This window comes from Schistocerca gregaria, chromosome 3 (assembly GCF_023897955.1).
Source record: "Schistocerca gregaria isolate iqSchGreg1 chromosome 3, iqSchGreg1.2, whole genome shotgun sequence".
Classification (NCBI taxonomy): domain Eukaryota; kingdom Metazoa; phylum Arthropoda; class Insecta; order Orthoptera; family Acrididae; genus Schistocerca; species Schistocerca gregaria.
Window position 1 is genome coordinate 926,424,856 of NC_064922.1, and position 23,207 is coordinate 926,448,062.

General features: G+C 38.2%; 1 protein-coding gene across 3 annotated transcripts in view; it reads right to left on the reverse strand.

Annotated features, from left to right (window-relative positions):
- LOC126355797 (TBC1 domain family member 14-like) overlaps nt 1–23,207 on the reverse strand; it is a 313,754-nt gene that overhangs the window by 43,777 nt on the left and 246,770 nt on the right. For all 3 annotated transcript variants that reach the window (XM_050006216.1, XM_050006218.1, XM_050006217.1), the window contains exons 2-6: nt 22,684–22,819; nt 22,246–22,396; nt 13,627–13,744; nt 8,183–8,314; nt 1,244–1,403 (exon numbers count right to left, since the gene is read on the reverse strand). In XM_050006216.1, coding sequence (XP_049862173.1) covers nt 1,244–1,403; nt 8,183–8,314; nt 13,627–13,744; nt 22,246–22,396; nt 22,684–22,819 — 697 coding nt within the window. The remainder of the gene's footprint in view (nt 1–1,243; nt 1,404–8,182; nt 8,315–13,626; nt 13,745–22,245; nt 22,397–22,683; nt 22,820–23,207) is intronic.

The window sequence follows — 23,207 nt, forward strand, 5'->3', positions numbered from 1 at the left end:
TGGAATCTTAGAATAAATACTTGAAGTGAAATGTCCTGGTGCAGGGGGAAGAGGCAGTTCATGGCCCCCTTTCCCCCTCCTCCCCTAGATCTGCACTTGGAGCAACAAAGCAACCTATCAGTCAAGTTTAGTTAAGAAGGGAAAAGAAAATTTCCCACAATTGCAAAAGTTGAGTCAGTTACATTACCGAGTGAGAATTTACAGGACAAAGATTGTGAAGACGTTCACAAAAGACACACATCAGATGAGAAATTTAATTACTTTCTAAAAAATGTTTAATAGATCTATGGGTGATGCCTTTTATTCCAGTGAATAATTCCATTGGAAGCCAAGAGGAGGGTAGCTAACATCTGAAATTAAGTATCTTGGGCCAGGAACATAAAGCTTTATTGAATGCAGACTCAAGACAAATGTACTACAACCAGGATTTAAAAATACTTCATTGTGTCATCAAAAATACAACAATCATATACTATGCCCAAAAATATCAAAATGCTAAGAACAAAGCAAGAATAGTTTTGAGGAATGAAATGAATGAACTTGACAAGGCAAAAGATGTTCAACTACCTTACTCCCTGTACATGTGCCAACTCAGTTTATTATCCAAAAACTATGCACATGGAGTCTCAACCCATTTATGCCCACTGATCTCCAGTTTTGGTATCACAAGTCATATTTGTTTGGAACTGCATACTGTGAGCCATTTCTAAGCCTGCCCCACTATTCTAATGACTCCATCAGAGATAGACGTGTTTGGGTCCCTTTACCAGTATACTAGTGTCCTCAGCAAACATCTGAGTTTTTAAGATTCTTCCAATGCCCCAGAAGAGTCAAAATGGGAGCATGCCAAGCACCAAAACTTGTGGGGCCTTATTTTTAATGTTTACCCACTTCATATTTAATCTTATTCCTGTCACATCATTTGCTATGTGCCTAGAGAAGCTCAAATATTATGCTATCATAGATCCTGCTGGTAACTGGTTTCATCCTGTCTAACTAAAAGGTTACCTTAAGAAATCTGGAGAGTGCGCATTATGAAACAGTATCTTCAGTGTGGTTAATAATCCTCTGTACTTCCACCTCGACAGACATCTCTGCCCAAACTCTTTGCCTTTACAAATGTGTGTGTGTGTGTGTGTGTGTGTGTGTGTGTGTGTGTGTGTGTGTGTGTGTGTGTGAGAGAGAGAGAGAGAGAGAGAGAGAGAGAGAGAGAGAGAGAGAGAGAAAATGAAATGAAACTTACTTTCTGGAAAATACACAAGTTTGGAAATGTGCGTGATATGTCCAGTTGAATAAGCTCAACACTAGATTCCTTGTCTGGACTATCTGTTCCATCTATTACATCTTGCTGCTGATTTTCTTGCTGCAATTCCTCAGAAACTACACGGAGTCTCTCCTGAGCCCTGAAACAAAGAAAAGTGTGATGTCTAACATTTTTTGAATGGTCTTCAGTATTGCTCAGTGAAATTTAAATGCAATCCAGTTTCCTTAAAACAAAGTTGATGTTTTAATAAATGATGACAATGGGAGATGAAATGTGTTGTGATTACAAAATGGACTAAATGGGTAATATCAGAGGGAAGAATTTTCAGCTTTGATATCAGATTGAGCACACAAGTTTTCAAGGCAATTTCAATATTATAGTTCTGCAGGGATCAAAGACTTAAGCCCTAAACATTTATTTGAAAATGGTACAAGTGGATTAAGGTGAAAATAAATACATTTTCAGTTGGATTATTTAACAGTACCACACATTTTGTAATTAATTTTTCTACCCTTTGTGTGTTAGGTATACTGCCATGTGTCAGACTTTTTATACATCACAATGCAATCCATTAATAGAGCATGGAATATTTTACAAACGACAGTCAATGGGTTATGGAATAAATAATGTCTAACAGATATAGTCTCATGAGGCTCCAGTTAAAAATTCGGGCTCGCAATCCTGAAGTGAAGCAAACCAGAAGGCCAATTGTAACAATGACTTTCGCTAGTACCACAGAAAGTCATCAAGTGAAAAAAAAAAAGAGTTATCAGAAAAACAGCACTATTAACTGTATACAGCAAGAATTATATGAGAAGTAATAATAATGAAGCATATAAGAACAAAACTTAATGGAAAAAGCAAACACACTAGCAGTAAATAACCACCAAATGGTAGCAAAACAGATTCAAAAACGAGCTTCGATCAAATCAAGTAACAACAAGTCCAGATTGAGTGAAAGGACATGTAACAACCAATGTCAATTTCAGAATATTCTCTCTTACAATGCTCAAATGTTATTCCAAACCGGCTGAGGTGGCCGAGTGGTTCTAGGCGCTTCAGTCCAGAACCACGTGGCTGCTATGGTTGTAGGTTTGAATCCTGCCTTGGGCATGGATGTGTGTGACGTCCTTAGGTTAGTTAGGATTAAGTAGTTCTAAGTTTAGGGGATTGATGACCTCAGCTGTTAAGTTCATAGTGCTTAGAGCAATTTGAATCATTTTTTGTTACTCCAATCAAAAGACAGCAGGTGTGAAAGTCATCTAAACTACAAGGCAGAAACTTTTTGTAGACTGTCACTGTCCTGTCCCATTCATGTTCTGTCTAGTGTGAACTGATTTTAACACTTCCTTAATAATCTTGATCAACACGAAGCTCAATCATTGTCAACATCAACTGGTCATCAAATTGTTTTAATTCATAAATTAAATATTTTGAACCAGAACTAATAGTGATGACAAGACAGAATTTAATCTTACGCCACGAGGCTATGTTTAATGTTAATGAAGGAAATGGTTGGCTAATCCTAGCATGAGACCCTGACAAAATCCAACACTTTGCTACAAATCATGAGATGCAGCAACTGTTACACAGAATGAAGCATGAAGTCCTTTATTAGTAATATGCTGCCACAATATTCACTGTTTTATACAGAAGAAATGAGAAAGCCAAATTTCAAAACTTTTATTAGAAACAACAGTTTTAATGTAATTCACCATGTTGTCATAAAAAAAGGCATATGCAGAGTGCCAATGCTGCAAAACTCATCCACCATTTATTCCAAAAAGAAAGATTGAGACTTTCCAGCTACAATAGGGCATGCAGAAAAGCTGACTGGATGAGAAAACTAGATCATTATGAGGTCACCATTGCCCAATGGTGGTGGCCCAAATACACCAACATGTTTTCAGTTTCTGAGCTAAGGTGCTATCTTACTGATTGCCCAATATACAGATTGAACAACATCAGGGATAGGCTACAACCCCGACTCTCTTCCTTCTCAACCACTGGTGTCCTTTCGTGTCCCCTCGACACTTAATTGCCATCTGGTTTCTGCACAAATTGTAAACAGCCTTTTGCTCCATGTATTTTGTTCCTGTCATCTTTAGAAACTGGAACAGAGTACAGCAGTCAACATTGTCAAATGCTTTCTCAAAGTCTACAAATGTAAGTTTGCCTTTCCTTAACCTACCTTCTGAGATAAGTTGTGGGTAAGTATTGCCTCGTGCATTCCAACATTTCTACAGAAACCAAACTGATCTTCCCTGAGGTCGGCTTCTACCAGTTATTCCATTCTTCCGTAAAGGATTTGTGTTAGTGTTTTGCAGCCATGACTTATTAAACTGATAGTTCAGTAATTTTTACACCAGTCAGCACCTGCTTTCTTTGGTATTGGAATTATTATATTCTTCTTAAAAGTCTGAGGGTATTTTCCTGTCTAATTCATCTTGTTCACCAGATGAAAGAGTTTGGTCATGGCTGGCTCTCCCAAGGCTATCAGTAGCTCTAATCGAATATTGCCCATTCCCGAGGCTTTGTTTCAACTCAAGATTTTCAGTGCTTTGTCAAATGGCTATATCTCCCCCTTTTTCCATTTCCATAATATTACCCTGATGTACATCTCCCTTCTATAGGCACCCTATAAACCCCTTCCACCTTTCTGCTTTTCTTTCTTTGCTTAGTACTGGTTTTCCATCTTCGCTCTTGATATTCATGCAGGTGGTTCTCTTTTCTCTGCGGATCTCTTAGTTTTCCTGTAGGCAGTATATTTTACCCCTACACCCTTATATTTGCCCTCTAACCATTCCTGCTTAACCATTTTGCGCTTCCTGCCAATCCCATTTTTTAGACATTTGTATTCCCTTTTGCCTGCTTCATTTATGGTATTTTTATCTTTTCTCCTTTCATTGATTAAATTCATTATCTCTTGTGTTACCCAAAGATTTTTACTAGCCCTTTTCTTTTTACCTACTTCATCCTCTGCTGCCATCACCATTTCCTCTCTCAAAGCTACCCATTCTTCTTCTTCTATATTCCTTCCCCTGTTCTTGTCAATGGTTCCCTAATGCTCCCTCTGAAACCCTCTACAACCTCTGGTTCTTGCACTTTATTCAGGTCCCATCTCCTTAAATTCCTGCCTTTTTGCAGTTTCTTCACTTTTAATTTGCAGTTTATAACCAATAAATTGTGGTCAGTGTCCACATCTGCCCCTGGAAATTTCTTACAATTTAAAATTTGGTTCCTAAATCTGTCTAACCATTATATAATATTAATCTGAAACCTTCTAGTGCCTCTGGTTATCTTCCACATACACAACCGCCTCTCACGATTCTTAAACCAAGTGTTAGCTGTATTTAAATTATGCTCTGTACAAAATTCTACTGGGCAACTTCCTCTTTCATTCCTTTCATCCACTACTATTCGTTCTCTTCCTTTTCCCTAATATTGAACTGCCGTCCCCCATGACTATTAAACTTTTGTGTCTCTTAACGATCTGAATAATTTCTTTTATATCATACATTTCCTCAATCTCCTCCTCATTTGTGGAACTAGTTAGCATATAAACTTGTACTTCTGTGGAGGGTGTAAGCTTTGTGTCTTCTATCTTAGCCACAATAATGCATTCACTATGCTGTTCGTAGTAGCTTATCCATGTTCTTATTTCTTATTTTTTTTTACTCATTATTAAACCTACTCTTGTATTGCGTCTATTTGATTTTGTATTTATAACCCTTTATACACATGACTACAAGTCCTGTTCCACCTGGCAGCGAACTTCACTAATTCCCACAGTACCTAATTTTAACCCTTTTTTATTTTCTAACCTATCTGCCTGATTAATGGCTCTGACATTCCAAGTTCCAATCTGTAGAACAACAGTTACTCCTTAATCCAAATGGGGACTATTTTACTTCTGGAATATTTTACTAAAGAAGATACCACCATTATTTAACCATACAGTAAGGCTTCACGCTCTCCGTAAAAATTGTGGCAGTAATTTCCCCTTGCTTTCAGCTGTTTGCAGTACTAACACAGCAATTTTGTTTTGGTCGATGTTACAAGGACAGTTCAATTAATCATCCAGACAGTTGCCCTTGCAACTACCGAAAAGGCTGCTGCCTCCGTTGTGGTTGCACCTACAATACAGCTACCTGTATCGTTGAGGCACGCAAGCCTTGTCATCAATGGCAAGGTCCAAGGTCCATGGTTCATGGGGTGTAAGTTTAATTACGAATGACGTTTAAGTAATTCTTACGCCCGTCCATAACTTCTATATAAATAATAGATTACAGTGCCTGCATTGCAGGTGGCAGGCGACGCCAGTTAAATTTCTGTACAAGACTACACTCAATACGAATACCTCCAGAAAGGACAACACAAATTTAAATTCCATGTTTAAAAAAACTTTTCTTTTTATAAATGCCTCCTTGCTTTTGCCACTCTACATTTTATATCCTCTCAGCTTCGCTATTTGTATCACTGAGGCATGCAAGCCTCCCTACCAATGGCAATGTCCATGGTTCCACAATATAATTTAAATCATAATACAGAGAATAATTGTGTGAATGTAGACTACCCTGGAACAAAGTACAGATGAAGATGAGTACAGCACTCATCAAAACACTGCAGTATCTAGGCACTGCTACCTGGCTGTAAATTCAAGAGTTTTTCAGCCGGTCATAATTTTACCCCAATTCTCCATCCAAGCTTATTAAACAATCAAAACTTGCAGAGGCCAACAAACATGTTCTGAGCATATAAATCTTGATGTGACTGGCAAGTACTTTTAAGGCTTTTACCTTTAGGCAGAAAATTGTGAATAATCTTCAGAAATTTAATATGTTTACTATCTTTTCTGCAATACATCTCCATAACAAAGTAACTAATATACACTTGTGGTGTGGTGCTCGACTCAGGTGGTAACCTACGCAGCAAGGAAAAATAAGCTGGTGGTATAAATTTTCTGATCATCCGATGTTACATGTATGTCCTGGATTAAATGCCAAACACAGTGATAGTGAAATGAGAATACATGACACTATTCATAATGACTCATCTGTCATGTGAAGTCATTAAGGCTGGCACCTTGGCTTCTAAGCAGCATTAACCAGAAAGAGCTTGCTTCAAACTGCCAATGCCATACATATATTCTTGCACCACCTTTAAGTTCACACTTTTGGCACTCACTCTGTAGAACAGTATTACTTTAATCTGGAAATTTGGGGCGTTTTAAAATGAATATACAGGTTTTAAAGCTTTGTAGCATTTACTACATTCAACTTAAAATTATAAACAATACGTCAAATGAAAGAGCATCTCTGACAGCTTTTCTCATGAATGTTCAATGCGAGCACCATTTCTTGCCCATGGAGTTGATAGGAGAGCTCTTCCCAAATCTTGATCAGTGTGGCTGGAGAAATTGTTACATCAATGCTGTTTCTAAGGTTGCATTGATCAGCTGGTAAAACACACACACACACACACACACACACACACACACACACACACACACACACACACACACACACACACACACACACACACACACACAAAAATCGGATGGCGTAAGATTGTGTGTGAAAATGAAGGTCATCCAAAACAAGCTCTGTTATCTGGCCACTCAAGCAATCGAGCACAATGTCATTTAACCAATCGTGTACTGAGTTATGTCAGTGACGCTGTGCACCATCTTGCTGCCAAGTAAAGTTCTGTTGAAGCGTCTTCCAACTGAGGAAAGAGCTATAGTTCTAGCATATAAAGATAAGAAACACCAGTTACAATTGCCTCACTGAAAAAGAAAAGCCCATAAACTTTCCACCTGGATATGGCACGAAAAACATTCAATTTAGGGGTGTCTCATTGCAATTACACATTCTTGTGGGGATCTTCTGACCCGCCGATGTGCACATTGTGTGTGTTCACATTTCCACTTAGGTTAAATGTCGATTCATTACTGAAGATGACATGATGCAGAAAATCTTCAACGTCATGTAGCAACATTTCGTTTACAAAGTTGGCACGTAAATCTTAGTCTGTAGGCTTTAGAGCTCTTAACAACCGCAAACGATAAGGGCATAATTGTGTTTCCTTAAATGTCTCCACACAGATGTCACTGGAAGTATTAATTCACAACTAACCTTCTGAAGTGATTTCTTGGGGTAAGCGTGAAAGACTCTCACTCAGTCAGCAAGTTCTTCGGACACACTTTGTCCTTCCATACTCTTCCCTTTGCACATAGGTATACAGACAAAACTGTTTTGAGTTGCTCTTTCATTTGATGTATTATTTATAATTGTAAGTTGAATGTAATGAATGCTACAAAGCCTTAAAACCTGTGTATTCATTTTGGAACACCCTGTACATTTCTCCACAGCAGCAGTCACCGTCATCATTAGAGAAATATTCTACACAGTGGATCTTGAAATCAACAAAAGGAAAATGTATCTTATGCAATCTTATGCACTGACCTACAGCCAAAATATCTTGCAGTTCATTGATGTTACCTGAAAACGTGCTCATTACTCGTTCAGGACAGCCTCAAGCTTCTGTTCAATTTTTTAGTTGCAAGTATATATGCTAGAACATCACTTTCACTGTGTCATATGCTGGTAAACATTGTACATACAATTATTACCACCAACAATTTGCTTTACTCTTGTAAATGCAAAAACTATAGCACAGCATAACATTCTATTTTATTATCCACATTCAGATGCAGTATTTCTGTTGAAAGTAAAGCAATGTCACTTGATTAAAATGAAAACCACAAGATGCCATTGGAGGATTGCATACTTAAATTCCACACAGAATCATGCAGATCATTTCAATATTTGTTGTCAAAGACATGAAATGTACAGACACTCATCTTCCATAATACTTTTCCTAGATTATCAAAATAAAAGAATTAATATTTCATACCTTGAAACACATATATCATACAGTTCTGGTGTGATATTTAGATCGTTTCCAATTGCAAGCTGCCATACACGACCACGTACAGATGGAGGCAACCCCTGCCACCACAGATCTTTGGCCTTCCTTGAATTTTTCCTGAAAAGGCAAACAAGAACATAACGTGACAATAACAAACTATTATCTTCTATATAATATTTGAATATGAATTTGACATGAATATTTTTTACAGTTCTTACATTTAATAAGTAATTTACATATGCCTTTCATCTGCCTGTTTCCACACAGCATTTCTGTAATTAATTTTGGTTGTAGCAAGTAAACTCAATGCTACATTTAAAACCTGAATACTTCCCCCACCCCCCTGCCCCTGGTCACCGCACTGCTGTCTTACATTTGAGTGTCAATTTTTTGCGTTCACTTACCATCTACTCACTGCTGTGAAGACTGGACTACTTTTTTTTCATCTGTATGTAAATTGCTGAATAAGAGAACCGCAGAGCTTAGTAACTATCATGAACTACACAATAAATGGTATTAATTATTTTATCTGAATGGTAATGTGTTTTGCAAGGAAATGCCCTAATTATCATGTGGTGATCAAAATATTCTTTTAACACTTACTACAATTTAAATACAATAATGACTGATGTAGAATAACTATTTATCTTCCAATAATAACATGACATGTTTACAGTTGTTCTCCCTTACAGAATTACACTCTTTTCATAAATTATTAAGACTACTTCAACTATCAAAAGTTAAGTAAACTGATGTTTTAATGGTCCATCTTTTCTTACAACAAAGGATTAAATAACTTTGTTATTTCTTTATTAAGTTCCAGTAACTGCCAGTGTGGTCCTACACAGCACTTGTTCCCAAAATTTGTTTATTATTTAAAACACTTTTGTTGGCTCTTCTTATGTCACGAAATTTCTTCTCTGCGATTATAAACTGCAGAAATATTATCTTGTCATATTTGACATCTTGTCTGTCTCTGACAATCTTCAAATCAAGCCTAGCTCCGTCAAATATACTTCAGTGATAATCATTACTACATATGCTTGCATAAGGAAACTAGTGGCACATCTGCAGAATGTTTTTCTCAGCAATAACCTCTGTGCATTTCAAATTAAATTTTTTTATCTGTTGAGAGATGATCAATATCTAATAGTTCTACCTTACTACAACCATGTTGCTACCAAGACAGGAATTATACATTCCCTCTGTGACAGTAGGAAATGAATAAATTTTTCATTCATACTGAAATAATGTGCATAAGTACATCACTAACATTGATCCTTTCGCACCTCCAAAGCTGAGTACTGTAAAATGTTAATAAGACCATCCATAGCCGTATTTCAGGTACGATTATTATCCCACAACTGGTTTCATTGAAATTAACATATTCAGGTGACACTAAAAGCTCACCCACAGTCTTCTTAATGAGAATCAGTTATTAAGACTGTTGATGAACTTCTACTTCATGTACAGTAAATAAGGGTAAAGCTAAGGGCAGTAACAACTTACTTCATCAAAATACCAGGGGAATAAAAAAATAAAGTAGATGTGCTATTAGTGTGTTTAGATGATATCAAAAATAAGAATGAGATTGATATACTCTGTCCATCTGAACACCATGTAACTGTGGGCATGTATAGTGTCAGTGTAAGTGGGTATAATTTATCATCTTACACTTGTAGATCTAGGATTACGTATTTTAAATACACGCAACAATGTAGGAAAAGATAGATTGCTACTTATCATAAAGATGACATGTTAAGTTGCACACAGGCACCTTTAAAAGACACTTACATAAATCTCTCAGCCACAGCCTTTATCAGCACATGGTAAACACACACCAGTCATACACCCAAGCAAGCAGACCTCATGCACACATGACCACCATCGTCAGAAGCTCGGGCCAATACATGCACAATTTTAAATACATACAATTTTTTCCAGAAATACTGGAATTGTACACTGTGTTACATTTATTGCAAATTTCAGATGGCTGTGATATGTTCTGAATAAACACACTAATTTTCTGTCCACATTATTTTTTGTGTTTGGAAGGGGGAGGGGGACACTCACTTGAAGACCTAGAAAAACTGTGCAACAATTTAGCTATGCTGCTTATGCCACACTATATTTCACTTTACTCATATAATTCTTATTAGGTTTTGTTGCTTATTCCTAACCAGATCATCATCAAAAAAACATTACTAAGTTTTCTAATTTTCCGCTATTACCAGATTTACAACAGTGGGCATAGTTGATTGGCTCTGAGCACTATGGGACTTAACATATGTGGCAATCAGTTCCCTAGAACTTAGGTTAGTTAGGTTTAAGTAGTTCTAAGGACATCACACACATCCATGCCCGAGGCAGGATTCGAACCTCCGACCGTAGCACTCATGTGGTTCCAGACTGAAGTGGCTAGAACCACATGGGGGCATAGTTGACTCAGGGGACCTACTGTTATGGCAGGAATGGCCACTTTTCACTTCTTTACAATGAATGTGAAGTTGAGAGAAAACTATGTAACTCAAACAAGGTAAAAAAAAGTGTAAATTCTGTGAAATTGGAAAAGAATGAAGTAACATACTAGTTGATCATCAGAACCTCCATTAGACTGTTTTTTTTTTTTTTTCTGTGAGAAGGTTGCAGTGCCAAAAGACTTTAGTGAAACACAAGATGACTTGCAGAAGCTCAACACTTCTTATGGTGGCTGTTAGCTGTCAAACACAATCAAAAACAAATCTCCACTCACATGCTACTTTTATGTGAGTAATGATTCCTTCCTTGGTGTAAAGACAGTCATATATGCTGTCAGTTTCCATCAAGAACTGTTTTATAACGCACAGATATGTGTAAAAAACAATAGCAAAATGCTATGGTTGCAAGTGCCTTTGCATTTATGCAGTAAATTGATGCACAATTACACAGTATTTTATCTTCAATGATGATATGAGGTTCCAGTGATAAATTATACAATGTTCAACAGGCTGAAGCAGATAGGTTGCAAGTTAAAAGGTGTGAATGTAACACCTTCCAAGATTACTGCACAGATAAAATTTGAACGGGAATGTGTCGAACAACAAAGTAACAACTAACATAAGGGCTGCTCAACGAATGTCCCATAATTATGGGATACCGACAGAGCCCTTACTGAACCAGATTCATGATACAAGAAGCACCAGAGACTATGACAATTAACCTATGTGAAAGATTTGCTCGTAACAGTAGCAGTCAACACAAATGCAAAATCAGATGAAACCAATTGGAGTTTCTCAACACACTTACGAACTGGTGTATAGAGAACTTGAGACTAGCAACACACAAAATAGTTTAAACGTTGCCAAAATGAAAATTATCAAGAGCAATGAAACACAAAAACAGTACAAATGAGGAGTGAAGAGAATAGAAGTATATAGGTACCTGGGTATAAACACCCACAAGAGAACATGGAACTCTTACCAAAGAGTTGTTCAGATCCCTGCTGGCAAGTCGATACACACACAAACAAACACATACATACACACAATATATAGATATCCTCTTTTCCAGATATCCGCCAGGCCTCAACCTCCGCTAATTTCAAGTTGCCGCTGCTCATACCTCACCTGTCTTTCAACAACTTCTTTGCCTCTGTACTTCTGCCTCGACTGACATCTCTGCCCAAACTCTTTGTCTTTACAAATGTCTGCTTGTGTCTGTGTATGTGCGGATGGACTTGTGTGTGTGTGTGTGTGTGTGTGTGTGTGTGTGTGTGTGTGTGTGTGTGTGTGTGTGTGTGCGCGCGATTGTATAGCTATCCTTTTTTCCCCCCATAAGGTAAGTCTTTCCACTCCCGGGATTGGAATGACTCCTTACCCTCTCCCTTAAAACCCACATCCTTTCGTCTTTCCCCTCCTCCTCTCTTTCCTGAAGAAGCAACCGTTGGTTGCGAAAGCTAGAAATCAGTCTCATCGGATTAGGGAAGGACGGGGAAGGAATTCGGCCATGCCCTTTCAAAGGAATCATCCTGGCATTTGCCTGGAACGATTTAGGAAAATCATGGAAAACCTAAATCAGAATGGCCAGATGCACGATTGAACCATCATCCTTCTGAATTCGAGTCCAGTGTGCTAACCACTGCGCCACCTCGCTCGGTGTAGGCACATGCAAGCACAGATTTGTTACTCACAGTTGCATATACATCTACATTGATGGAAGAGATCCTGGGGATACTGGACAAAAGACCCCTAGACCTAGTAGTAAGAGAGAGGCAGACAGCCCTGTCTCCAAATGCATGAACATGAAAAGGTGGAGGGGCTATCTGGCAAGAATATAGGACAAAGAGAGGTGAACCTGTGAACAATGACACGAAACCTAAGCCAGGGCAGAATATGAAGGTGAACTTACTAGTTCCTCCCCAATATGAAAAGAAGATTCTTTCACCGATGAAAGGCACAATACATTGCTTGATGGGACTGAGGGCCTATCCCACTTATTAAACCAATGAATCAAAAGCACCTTTGAATGTGGAGTTATTGGCAGCCCAGGTCACATCGTCCAAGTGTGAGCCATTAGGTAAGGAGATATTCAATCTGCCTTCTATAGTGTAGATGTAAATAAATCCATATGCTGGGGAAACAAACTTCAGTAAATATATTTCTTTACTTTACCGTTTTCCCATTATGTTCTGCCTATTTTACTTTCACCTTCATAATTACTTTTCCCTTCATAAAACTGTCTTCTGCTGAAACATACATTTAAGATTTATATAAATATGAGGGTAGGCTGAAAGTAATGTCTCCGAATTTTTCCATGTGACAAAGTTTTTTTAAATAGAACAAACAACATTAACATTCAAAATCTTTATTCTACATATTTATTTCTCAACACTGTCACCCTGGTGACGAACACATTCCTCCCAACGAGAGACCAGTTTATTGATGTCATCACTATAGAATGTTTGAGTTTGTTGAGGGACCCAAAACCTCCCCTCTGCTTGCCCTGCTTGATCACTATCAAAGAGAAGTCCTGAAAATTGTTCTTTAAATGTGAACATGGCGAATGATGGAAAGAATTAGTTTGACGGATAGAGAGAGAAATGGAGATGCACTGAGAAGAGTTTCATATTCAGTAATAGTACTGAATGCAATAAAAATGAAAAATTGTACTGGATACACATTGAGAAAGGAGAAGTGGCTTATAGAAACTGTCTTAGAGGGGTATGTGAAAGAGAAGAGGAAGAAAGAGATTTCTGATGCTATGATATGCTAGACAACAGCACACACAGCAACAAATTCAGCTGCTCATGAATGTACATTGTAATATTTGTCTCCTCAGATCACTCTCTATTCTTATTATGTAATCACTAACTGGTCAGACAAACAGTCCACAGAAAACAAATGAGTACAGGTTTTATCACTGGAGAAATACAAACACATTATTATACATACATATGATCCCATTTTGGCAGAATCTCTGAACTCCAAGTGCGGGCTGCATGTGCAAGCTGTTCCTCCTGCCGTAGCTGCTGGGCAAGCTGCTTCTTACGAAGTTTCGCCTCTTTAAGCTCTGGAAGTTTTCGGTTAAAATATTATGACACAATTTAAGACTGGTGGCATTAATTTGTCAAGAATGAAATGCATTTTCAGCCTTAACCTATTACTGTTGAAGCAAAACACACACACACACACACACACACACACACACACACACACACACAGTTTAACCAGTTACACATTCTGAATCTTTAACTTAACACACACACACACACACACACACACACACACACACACACACACAGTTTAACCAGTTACACATTCTGAATCTTTAACTTTTGTTTTTCATAGCATTCTTTGTGATGATATATAGGAGGGAAAAAGGAAGAGCAAACTTAAAAAGAAGGCTTATACAGCACAAGTAAGAAAACGGCTTTTTGTCTTTTCGTTGGCTTAAGCAGATTGCATGTATCAAATTATTGTTCAAGGACTTAAGCATAAAGATTAAGCAAGATGGTCTGGCTTCAGGGGTGACTTTAATAAATGAGAAAATGAAGCTGGCATAAAAATTCAGGATGATTCCACACAAGAAGCAATGTCAGAATGAATCTAATCTAATCCTACACTCTGCAACAGAGAATGTGCTGCTTGGAAACCGCATAGCAAATTAAAAGTGTATATGCAGGAGAACTTTTGAAGATTGGAAGGTAAGGCAGGAGTGAGGTACTGGCAGAAGTACAACTGTGAGAATAGGTTGCGAGTTGTGCTTGGTTTACTTAAGTTGGTAAGAACACTGCCCATAAGAAGGTAAGATTCTGGGTTGAGTCCCAGTCTGGCACAGTTTTAATCATGCAAAATAAAACAGAACATGAGTGGAGTTCTAAATTTGGAGTCAGCTGGATTAGGATGTGTGTCAGTAATTTGCATCACATAATAACATGTATGTTGGTGGAGATGGTGATTCTCCAGACAGGAGTGTATATTTTAAATACTAAGTGCAGTGGTTCAAAATGTCCTCGTCATCTGCAATCAAACCTTCACCAGCGCTAGCATAAACAACAAGAGTATGACTGATTACCAGTAAATGGACTGTGGCAAAGCAAACTGTTAAGCTGGTAGACTGATGTGTTGCATATCACATGATCAACGGCTTTAATCTAGCTTACATGAAACACTATACTTTTGCTACCTCTTCCTCTCCAATATTCAATTTTGTAACATATAGAAAATAATTTTAATTCACCATCTGGTCCAACAGTCTCTGTTAAGATATTCATCTATAGAACAGAAAGAGTTGTCCACTAAAAAGTTTGTTTAAACTGTTCTTTATCTGAAACTAAGTTTTTTGTGGTTGCTAGCAAGGTTGACAGTGTTCAATATCTGGAATTACAACTCAATAATAAATTCTGCTGGAAAGGGCATACCACAGAATTGCTGAAGTGCCTAAACAAGTCTGTATTTACGAAGCAAATGATGTCAGAAGTAGGAGATATAAATACTAAAAAAAAACTTACACACTTTGCTTACTTTCATTCTATTATGTCATATGCAACAATATTCTGTGGTAACTCATCAAACCAAGCAGAAGAATTAAGTGTGCAAAAGCATCCAATAAGATGCATTTGTGGGGTAAATGTAGAAACCTGTTCAAGGAACCGGACATTCTAATCACTGCTTCTCAGTATATTTATTCCTTAATGAAACCTGTTACAAATAATGTGTTTCTATTTCCAATCAATAGTTCAATACACAGTATCAATGTTAGGAATAACAACAATCTATGCAAAGACCTAAAATTATTTACCTTGATCCAAACAGGGATCCAATACTCAGGAATATACATTTTCAATACCTTGCCAGCAACCACAAAAAACTTAGTTTCAGATAAAGCACAGTCTAAACAAACTTTTTAGTGGGCAAATTCATTATATTCTATAGATTAATATCTTAAAAGACTGTTGGACCAGATGAAGTAAAAATGTCTGTTAGATTTCAATTTTGACAGCACTTGGCCATAACAGTCAAAGAGTAGGTATATTGTATATTAAAAACAAAGATTCCAAGACTTACCAAGCGGGAAAGCGCCGGCAGACAGGCACATGAACAAAACACACAAACACACACACAGAATTGCTAGCTTTCGCAACCGATGGTTGCTTCTTCAGGAAGGAGAGGGAAAGACGAAAGGATGTGGGTTTTAAGGGAGAGGGTAAGGAGTCATTCCAATCCCGGGAGCGGAAAGACTTCCCTTGGGGGAAGTCTGCTTGTGTCGGTGTATGTGCGGATGGATATGTGTGTGTGTGTGTGTGTGTGTGTGTGTGTGTGTGTGTGTGTGTGTGTGTGTGTGTGTGCACGCGAGTGTACATCTGTCCTTTTTTTCCCCCAAGGGAAGTCTTTCCGCTCCCGGGATTGGAATGACTCCTTACCCTCTCCCTTAAAACCCACATCCTTTCGTCTTTCCCTCTCCTTCCTGAAGAAGCAACCATCGGTTGCGAAAGCTAGCAATTCTGTGTGTGTGTTTGTGTGTTTTGTTCATGTGTCTGTCTGCCGGCGCTTTCCCGCTTGGTAAGTCTTGGAATCTTTGTTTTTAATATATTTTTCCCATGTGGAAGTTTCTTTCTATTTTATTTAGTAGGTATATTGTGTATGATAAACTTAGTAAAGGTGTGTAACTATGTTTTATTCTCACAGGGTATTAATTCTGTTAATATTAGCAATTCCAGTTTATTGTAATGTATTCACATATTGTGACAACCTGCTGACTAGTGAGTATTATATTTAAATGTCCTATGTTCTTAATGTTATACTTTTTGACATGATCCACACCCACAAGAATCATCTCATTATTGAGCCTATGAAACGAAAACTGAATCTAATCTGGTCTCCTACAGTGCCATTTGTGATAAAAACACTTTTTAATCTGCTAATTACATATCAGGGGAATGTGTAGAAGGCTGAATAACTCTTTCCTTTGAGACAGGAGAGCGAAGAGAAGAAACTTAACCTTCTATGACACAAAAAATCTTATAGGAGAGGGATAAAAAATTTCCTGTGCCTTAGAAACATGACAAAGAAAATGCTGTACAGTTGGATTTATTACAGTTGACAGTGGAGTTACGCCACTAGCCCATCACAATGTCAGGACGTAGGAAAAGAGGAAGAGGCAAGATTGCTGCCGCCGTCGAGCTCCTGCTAGAACCAGTTGGGAGCAACGGTTGTGACAAGAAGAAGAAGAAGAAGAAGAAGAAGAAGTGGAAGCCTGTGGCACAGTTACAGTGGTATAAGCGTCAGAAGATGTGACACACAGCCAGGACCTGAACCGACGCGGTAGTATGTGTGAAGTGTGGGAAACTGCACGATACATGCAACTGCGACAAACCAAGGGGCACCATGGCCCATGCATCAATTGCGGTGGCGTGCACACCCTAAATTCGTGCAGCTGTGGCTACCTGAAGTCATGGAAGTGGCAGAAAGGGGTCACCACACATGAAGAGGTGGCCCAAGAAGACAAGGTGGACACTCCGCCCTCCGACTCAAGCAGGGGAAGCGGGCAGCATCGCAACAAAGAGGGCATTTTCCGTGAAACGTTGTGGAAAGCCAGCGATGATGCCATTGCCGCACTCAAGGCCCTGAGATGCATTGCGAGGTGACAACTGAGGGTAGCCCTGTACGTAGCATCTCACGTGATATCTGATGTGGCGCTGACCCCCACCAGTATGGGGGTATACGCGGAAACACAAACAACCATCTCTGGCTGATGCGGCAAAGCAGGTTGCTAGGGAGGTGGTCATGGAGCCGGGGACACCCGCCGACAGCAAATAGATGGCCCCCTTGGAAACAACATATATGCAGGCTGTGGAAGAGACGCCCATGGACATCGAGATGGTAGAAGAAGAGGTATTAGAGTGCCTGCCCCTCCCCAACAAGAAATGTGTTAGGGAAGCACACACCAAGATTGTAGACACTCTACACGACGGTAGCTAACCCCACCATGGAAATCCGTACCCCTTCATGGTAAGCGATATCTCTCTCCTCCCACACAAACCCTGTTCATTCCACTGTGGGCATGACCCCTAAACCAGAAGGTCAAAGGGAGGGAACTCATCCGGCATGCAGATCTGGAGCTAATAAACTGCTACCTTATCTTCATCGACACAGACTGAAGTACCTGATGGTCGTTAACAAAAAGAACTAATTCTGCTTTTTGTATATTAGAAGTATGAGGAACAACAGTGGACCTAAGATCCCCAGACTACATTGGTTGTATTGCTAACTACAACTTTCTGCAGTCTTTTGGTAGGATATGACATTATCCATTGGTTGGCTATACCATCAGTCTCATAAAATTTAAATTTATCTCTGAGATTAGTGATATTCACACAGTCAAATGCCTTAGGTCACAGAAAGTACTAACTAGCACTATGTTACTACTTAATGCTTGTAAAATTTGGTGAGTGAACATGCAAATGGCATTCTCAGTAGAGCTCTTCTGAAATCCGAACTGTGATTTGTTGAGGATATTATTGTTGCTCAGATGAGATACTATTCTATAACCCATCACCTTCTCAAAAATTTTGGAAAATGAAATCGGGAGTGAAACAGATCGGCTGTTCTTCACAGCTCTATCAACTTTCTTAAACAGCGGTTTGACTACAACATGTTTCAGAGTACGGCATGTTTCAGCCTCTCTTTAAAAAATGCCTTACATGACTAGAGTTATTGCATGGTAATGAATCTTTTTAAGTACACTATTGGAAACAACATTAAAACCAGAAGAGCTTTTATTCTTGAGAAAATAACACAATTTTCTTAATTTCAGAAGAGAATCTGGTGACACATTCAGAAGATTTATGTTTAAGAGAGCTCCTTTTCCAACATACTGCTGTGATATTTCTCTTTAACTGTTTGTCCCTATCCTTTCTACTATGCTTAAGAAATGATGATTAACTGTATTTGCTAGCCCTTCCATTCAGTTCAATAGTGGTGTTACTTTGATTTTTGGCTGGTTGTCTTGTCTCATTTCACTACATTCCATACAGCCTGTAGTCTGTTGTTGTAATTACTGGTTTCTGGCATCATGTGTATGTTTCTTAATAACTTGTCTAAGTAATTTTGAGTAGTTTTTGCAGTGTGTGACCATTGCAGGATGTCTACTGGTTCGTATCAAATTTCTCTTTCCCTATTACAAGATGCTTTAATCCCTCTAGTGATCCATTATAATTTACATGGCTGTTTAATGTCTCTTCTGATTAACTTGCATGGAAATATGTTTTGAAATAATGATACGAATTTCTCATGGAATGCATTAAATTTTATGTTAGCATTTGGTTCATTATAAATTTCATTCCAGGTTATCTCTTGTAAACTATTCTTAAAAACATTTGTCCTGGAGTCATTAATTATTCTAACTGATTTCCACTGAGGTTTTCCATACTGTAAGAGTATGTTGTTTATTCTAACTAAGTGTCAACCATAACCAGAGAGCACATTTGTTACTCAGAAAACAGTTGTTTTCTTGCTTTGGGTTTCACTAGCACCAACATTATCAACTAGGGTACTACTGTCTTTATCCACCTGTAGTTGAAAGTTAACCACTGGGATCAAATTGCAGGATGCATTTCTCATCAGAGTCCTTTAGGAAATCTACACTGAACTATTAACCACAGACTAACCACTTGCTGCTGTCTGACAAACAGCAGACTAAGGAATCCAGATCCCTCAAACATTTCAAATTTTCCCAGTTACCATTAAAAGTGAGCAATTTTTCAGATTTAATTCACAAGCACAAACTTCTAATGTTCTGATCACTTCAGAACCTACTTTTTACTATGTTTTGGTATTCTGTACCTCAACAGGTACAAACAGAACCCACCCAACCATCCACCCACCTACCTACCTGTCAATCCAAAACCTTTGCCTCTGCAAGCAGATATGAGTCAAGTTGATCATTATGTCACTTAATAAGGTGCACAGTCCCTTGCTAGTGTAACAAATTGAAGCTTCTAAGTGAATGCAATAAAAATATACAGCCCTTTGTCACATATTTTGGTACTGACAAACTCACTCATTAAAGGTACTTCGCGTTGGTCCAGAATCATGAAATTTGAGAAGAAGCAAGATTTCACAGTAAAAGTAAAGGAAAAATCAGAAATTTGTTAATTTTAATTACAAAACACAGTAAAACTATTTCTTTTGTCATTTGTTATCTGAGTTCAAACTTGAAATTAGAACATCCTAAAAAGACTTAATTCCTCAGACCGATACCTTGTAAGTATCAATGTCAACAACATCCAACAATCTTTGAGCTTCTCATTTCCCAGAAAGGATAAACTGACTGTGTGCATAATTAAATCTTTACTGAACCCTCAGTGGTTGAGTCCTACTCGCACCTGGCCAATTTTTGAATATGTGTTCTGTCTTAATATATGCAACAACCACCCCTTTCCCATACTGGTTCCACATGAGTAAGCTGCTGGAGTGTAATCTTTTATATGTAAGTTATATAACCTCATGATTACATGGTGCTCAGGTAGGCACAGGATGTCAATCTCTTCAGAACTCTCTAAATTTTCCAGACAGACAAGAAGCTTTTCTATCTTATCACTCAATCCACTAATATTGTGATGAAGTAAGCTAACTTTACTTTTCTGCACATTCTTAAGCATTCTCTTGGACTCTTCTGTTATTCTAATTTCTTTCAAAACAGGGCACCTGAATTCTGATTGTAATCTAAAGAGGTACTTCTCTGACACCAGTAACCACAGGGATCTTCCTTAGTGTGACTGACTGTAATTATCTGCAAGAAGTGCAGCCAACTTATCTTTCCCTCTCCTATTCCAGTATTTTCCCATTCTGAACTGTAGCAACAGGCACTGCACTCATGTGGGATTTCATTACAGTCAGCAGCAGCTCACAGTAGTGTTAACCCAGGCCTGGTTATGGTGCTGCAGGACCTCCACAAAACTCATTTGTTTGTGTTGCTGCAACTCTTATTACATCCAGATCATCCCTACTGCTGCAATTACTGTCCTTAGCCAGGCCGTTTCCTGTGGTCCTACTACAATAACCTGACTCTCTTTGCCAAAATTTTTGCACAAAGTCCCTCTGTCCTCAGTCACTTGGACAATGTCAGGTAACGTCTTTCTCCATTGGATCTAAACTGACCTGTCACACTTCTCCCCCTCACCTCTACTCCACCCTTCCCTTCCCTACCCTACCAATTCCACCACCTACAACCAATACCTCCTTTGTTTTTGGAGGAGGAAACTTTCAGAAATTTTAAGTGCCATATTCCATTTACCAACAGTGCAGGAAGTTATACCTTCCGAGGTAAATACTTATCATTTCTACTTCTTTGCAATTTTAACAATTTTCTGAATTAAATTTTACCTTTTATAAAATTGGAGGAAAGACAGTTGGTCAGACAACTACAAGGTAATAATTATTAAATATTATTTTGTAAGCTAGTGCTATAATTTTGGGTATTAGGCTACATCATGTAAAACAGCTAAAACAAATTGCTGATGTTTTGACCAACTTGCAGCGGTCCTTTTCAGGACAGTTCACTGATGAACTGCTCTGAAGCAGACCACAGCAAGTCAACTGAAACATCAGCAATTTAGTTCTTTTAATAGTTTAGAATGCCACAGCCCAATACCCAAAATTATTTTATCCAAACTGACACTGGCCGCAGAAGCCTGCAGACTTGTACTGGTGTTGTTATGTCGTTGATGTAATTATTGACATGAAAATGGGACACTAGGTAGTTACTACGAGCAACATGGCAGAACCACTTGGCACAAAGAGGAAAAGAATCAACACCATCATGCCAGTATATGGGTATATAAAAATAAGCAGACTAGGCTGTATGAGGAAAAATATTAAGGAATTAATTAAATCTGGCAAAAAGGAATGAAAATGTTGTCACTGCAGGAGATCACAAAAGGGCAGGAGAAAAATAGTGAAACTGTTGAAGAATACAGGCTAGCAAAAAAGTGACAAGAAAGCTTCTGAAGTTCAACTGTCTTCAGTGAATTATAATATTCAGAAATCACAATATGAATAGGTACACTTGTAAAAGACAAGAAGGGAGAAGAAGATGCCATCTGGACTGAAGCACCCTTGGGCAAATATTAAGGATATAGTTACTGTGCAGGAATACCAACATAGCAATAACACAAAATGAAGGGACTACTAGAAGTGCGGCACTGAAAAATTTTAACTGATGCAATGATTTTTATATTCTTTGTGACAGTGCATCCATGACTTAAGCCAACACACTGAAATTTAACTTTAAATAAATATTGTGGAGCACGTCAAAGAAAGAATTAATAAGGAACAAGGAATTGCTGTATGTCTAAAAAATGTAGATGTAAACATGCCATATGAACAGAAAATATCATATTCATAAAAGAAAGAAGAAAATATAAATATGCATTTGATACGAAGAAAGCAACCAAACAGATCATCAGGAAACAATGAGAAAGTGAAAAACTCAAACACACTAAAACATTTGATAAAGAGAAAATTAATGAAAGCAGTGAAAAAACAACCAGTACTACTACAGTATTATACCTTTCTTCCTTGCTGCCTCCACCATTCGTTGGTACTCATGCCTGTGTTTCTGTTCTTCGTCTGGACATTTTGCAGGCAAGTTAGATGGCCTCCTATGCAGAATCAACGCCGAGCTGCTCGCAATTACATCCGTAAACTGCTTCGTATCTCCCTGCCATAAGATAGACATTATATAGAACCTAAAGTAGAAAATACATAATTCTCCCTCTAACTATCTAGGCCAATATTAAATTTCAGTGGCTTACACTTATATTTATTTTTTACTTTATTTTGTTATTTACTTATTGCAGAATGAGTGCCTACCATATTGTTAACTTGGTAATGGTACATAACAGACTGACAAATTACAAAGAGAACCTAATGTAAACAAAAATATAGAAATTTGCTTCTAACTCATCACGTCAGTACTTCGACATAATGGCGAAGTTTTTACAGTACCTGAGATTCGTCAGCTGATGCAGCCACTGCAGATGCTGGAACACTGGCAGAGGTACAGGTGCGAGAGCCCCAGAGGCGCCACGCGGGATGACTACAGCCCTGTCCACCACTGTCTCGTCGCCAGGAGAAAACTCCCCTGAAATTAAATAGGTCTGTAGTAAGTATCTCTGCAGCAGAGAAGCAGTAGCATCAGAAAACTTAGGATGGACATTAGCATCACAGCATCATCAGACATGCGTTTTGTAAACTGTTGTCATTACTTTAACAGTTCATGGAATTCCTATACCCATCTTTATTACTAGATCTGTGTCATTTACCAGTCATGACTGGACAGACTGTGTCAAGATTAATTACATATATACATTTAAAAATATTCACAAAATTAAGACATTTATACTTAATAGAAACAATATCTGTTTGTGCATTCACTTTGGTCACTATTAAAGAATTCACCAATGGAGTACAATGGGCATTCTTTCTAGTCCTGTGCTACTCTCCTTCTGAATCTTCCTAGCGGCAGGGAT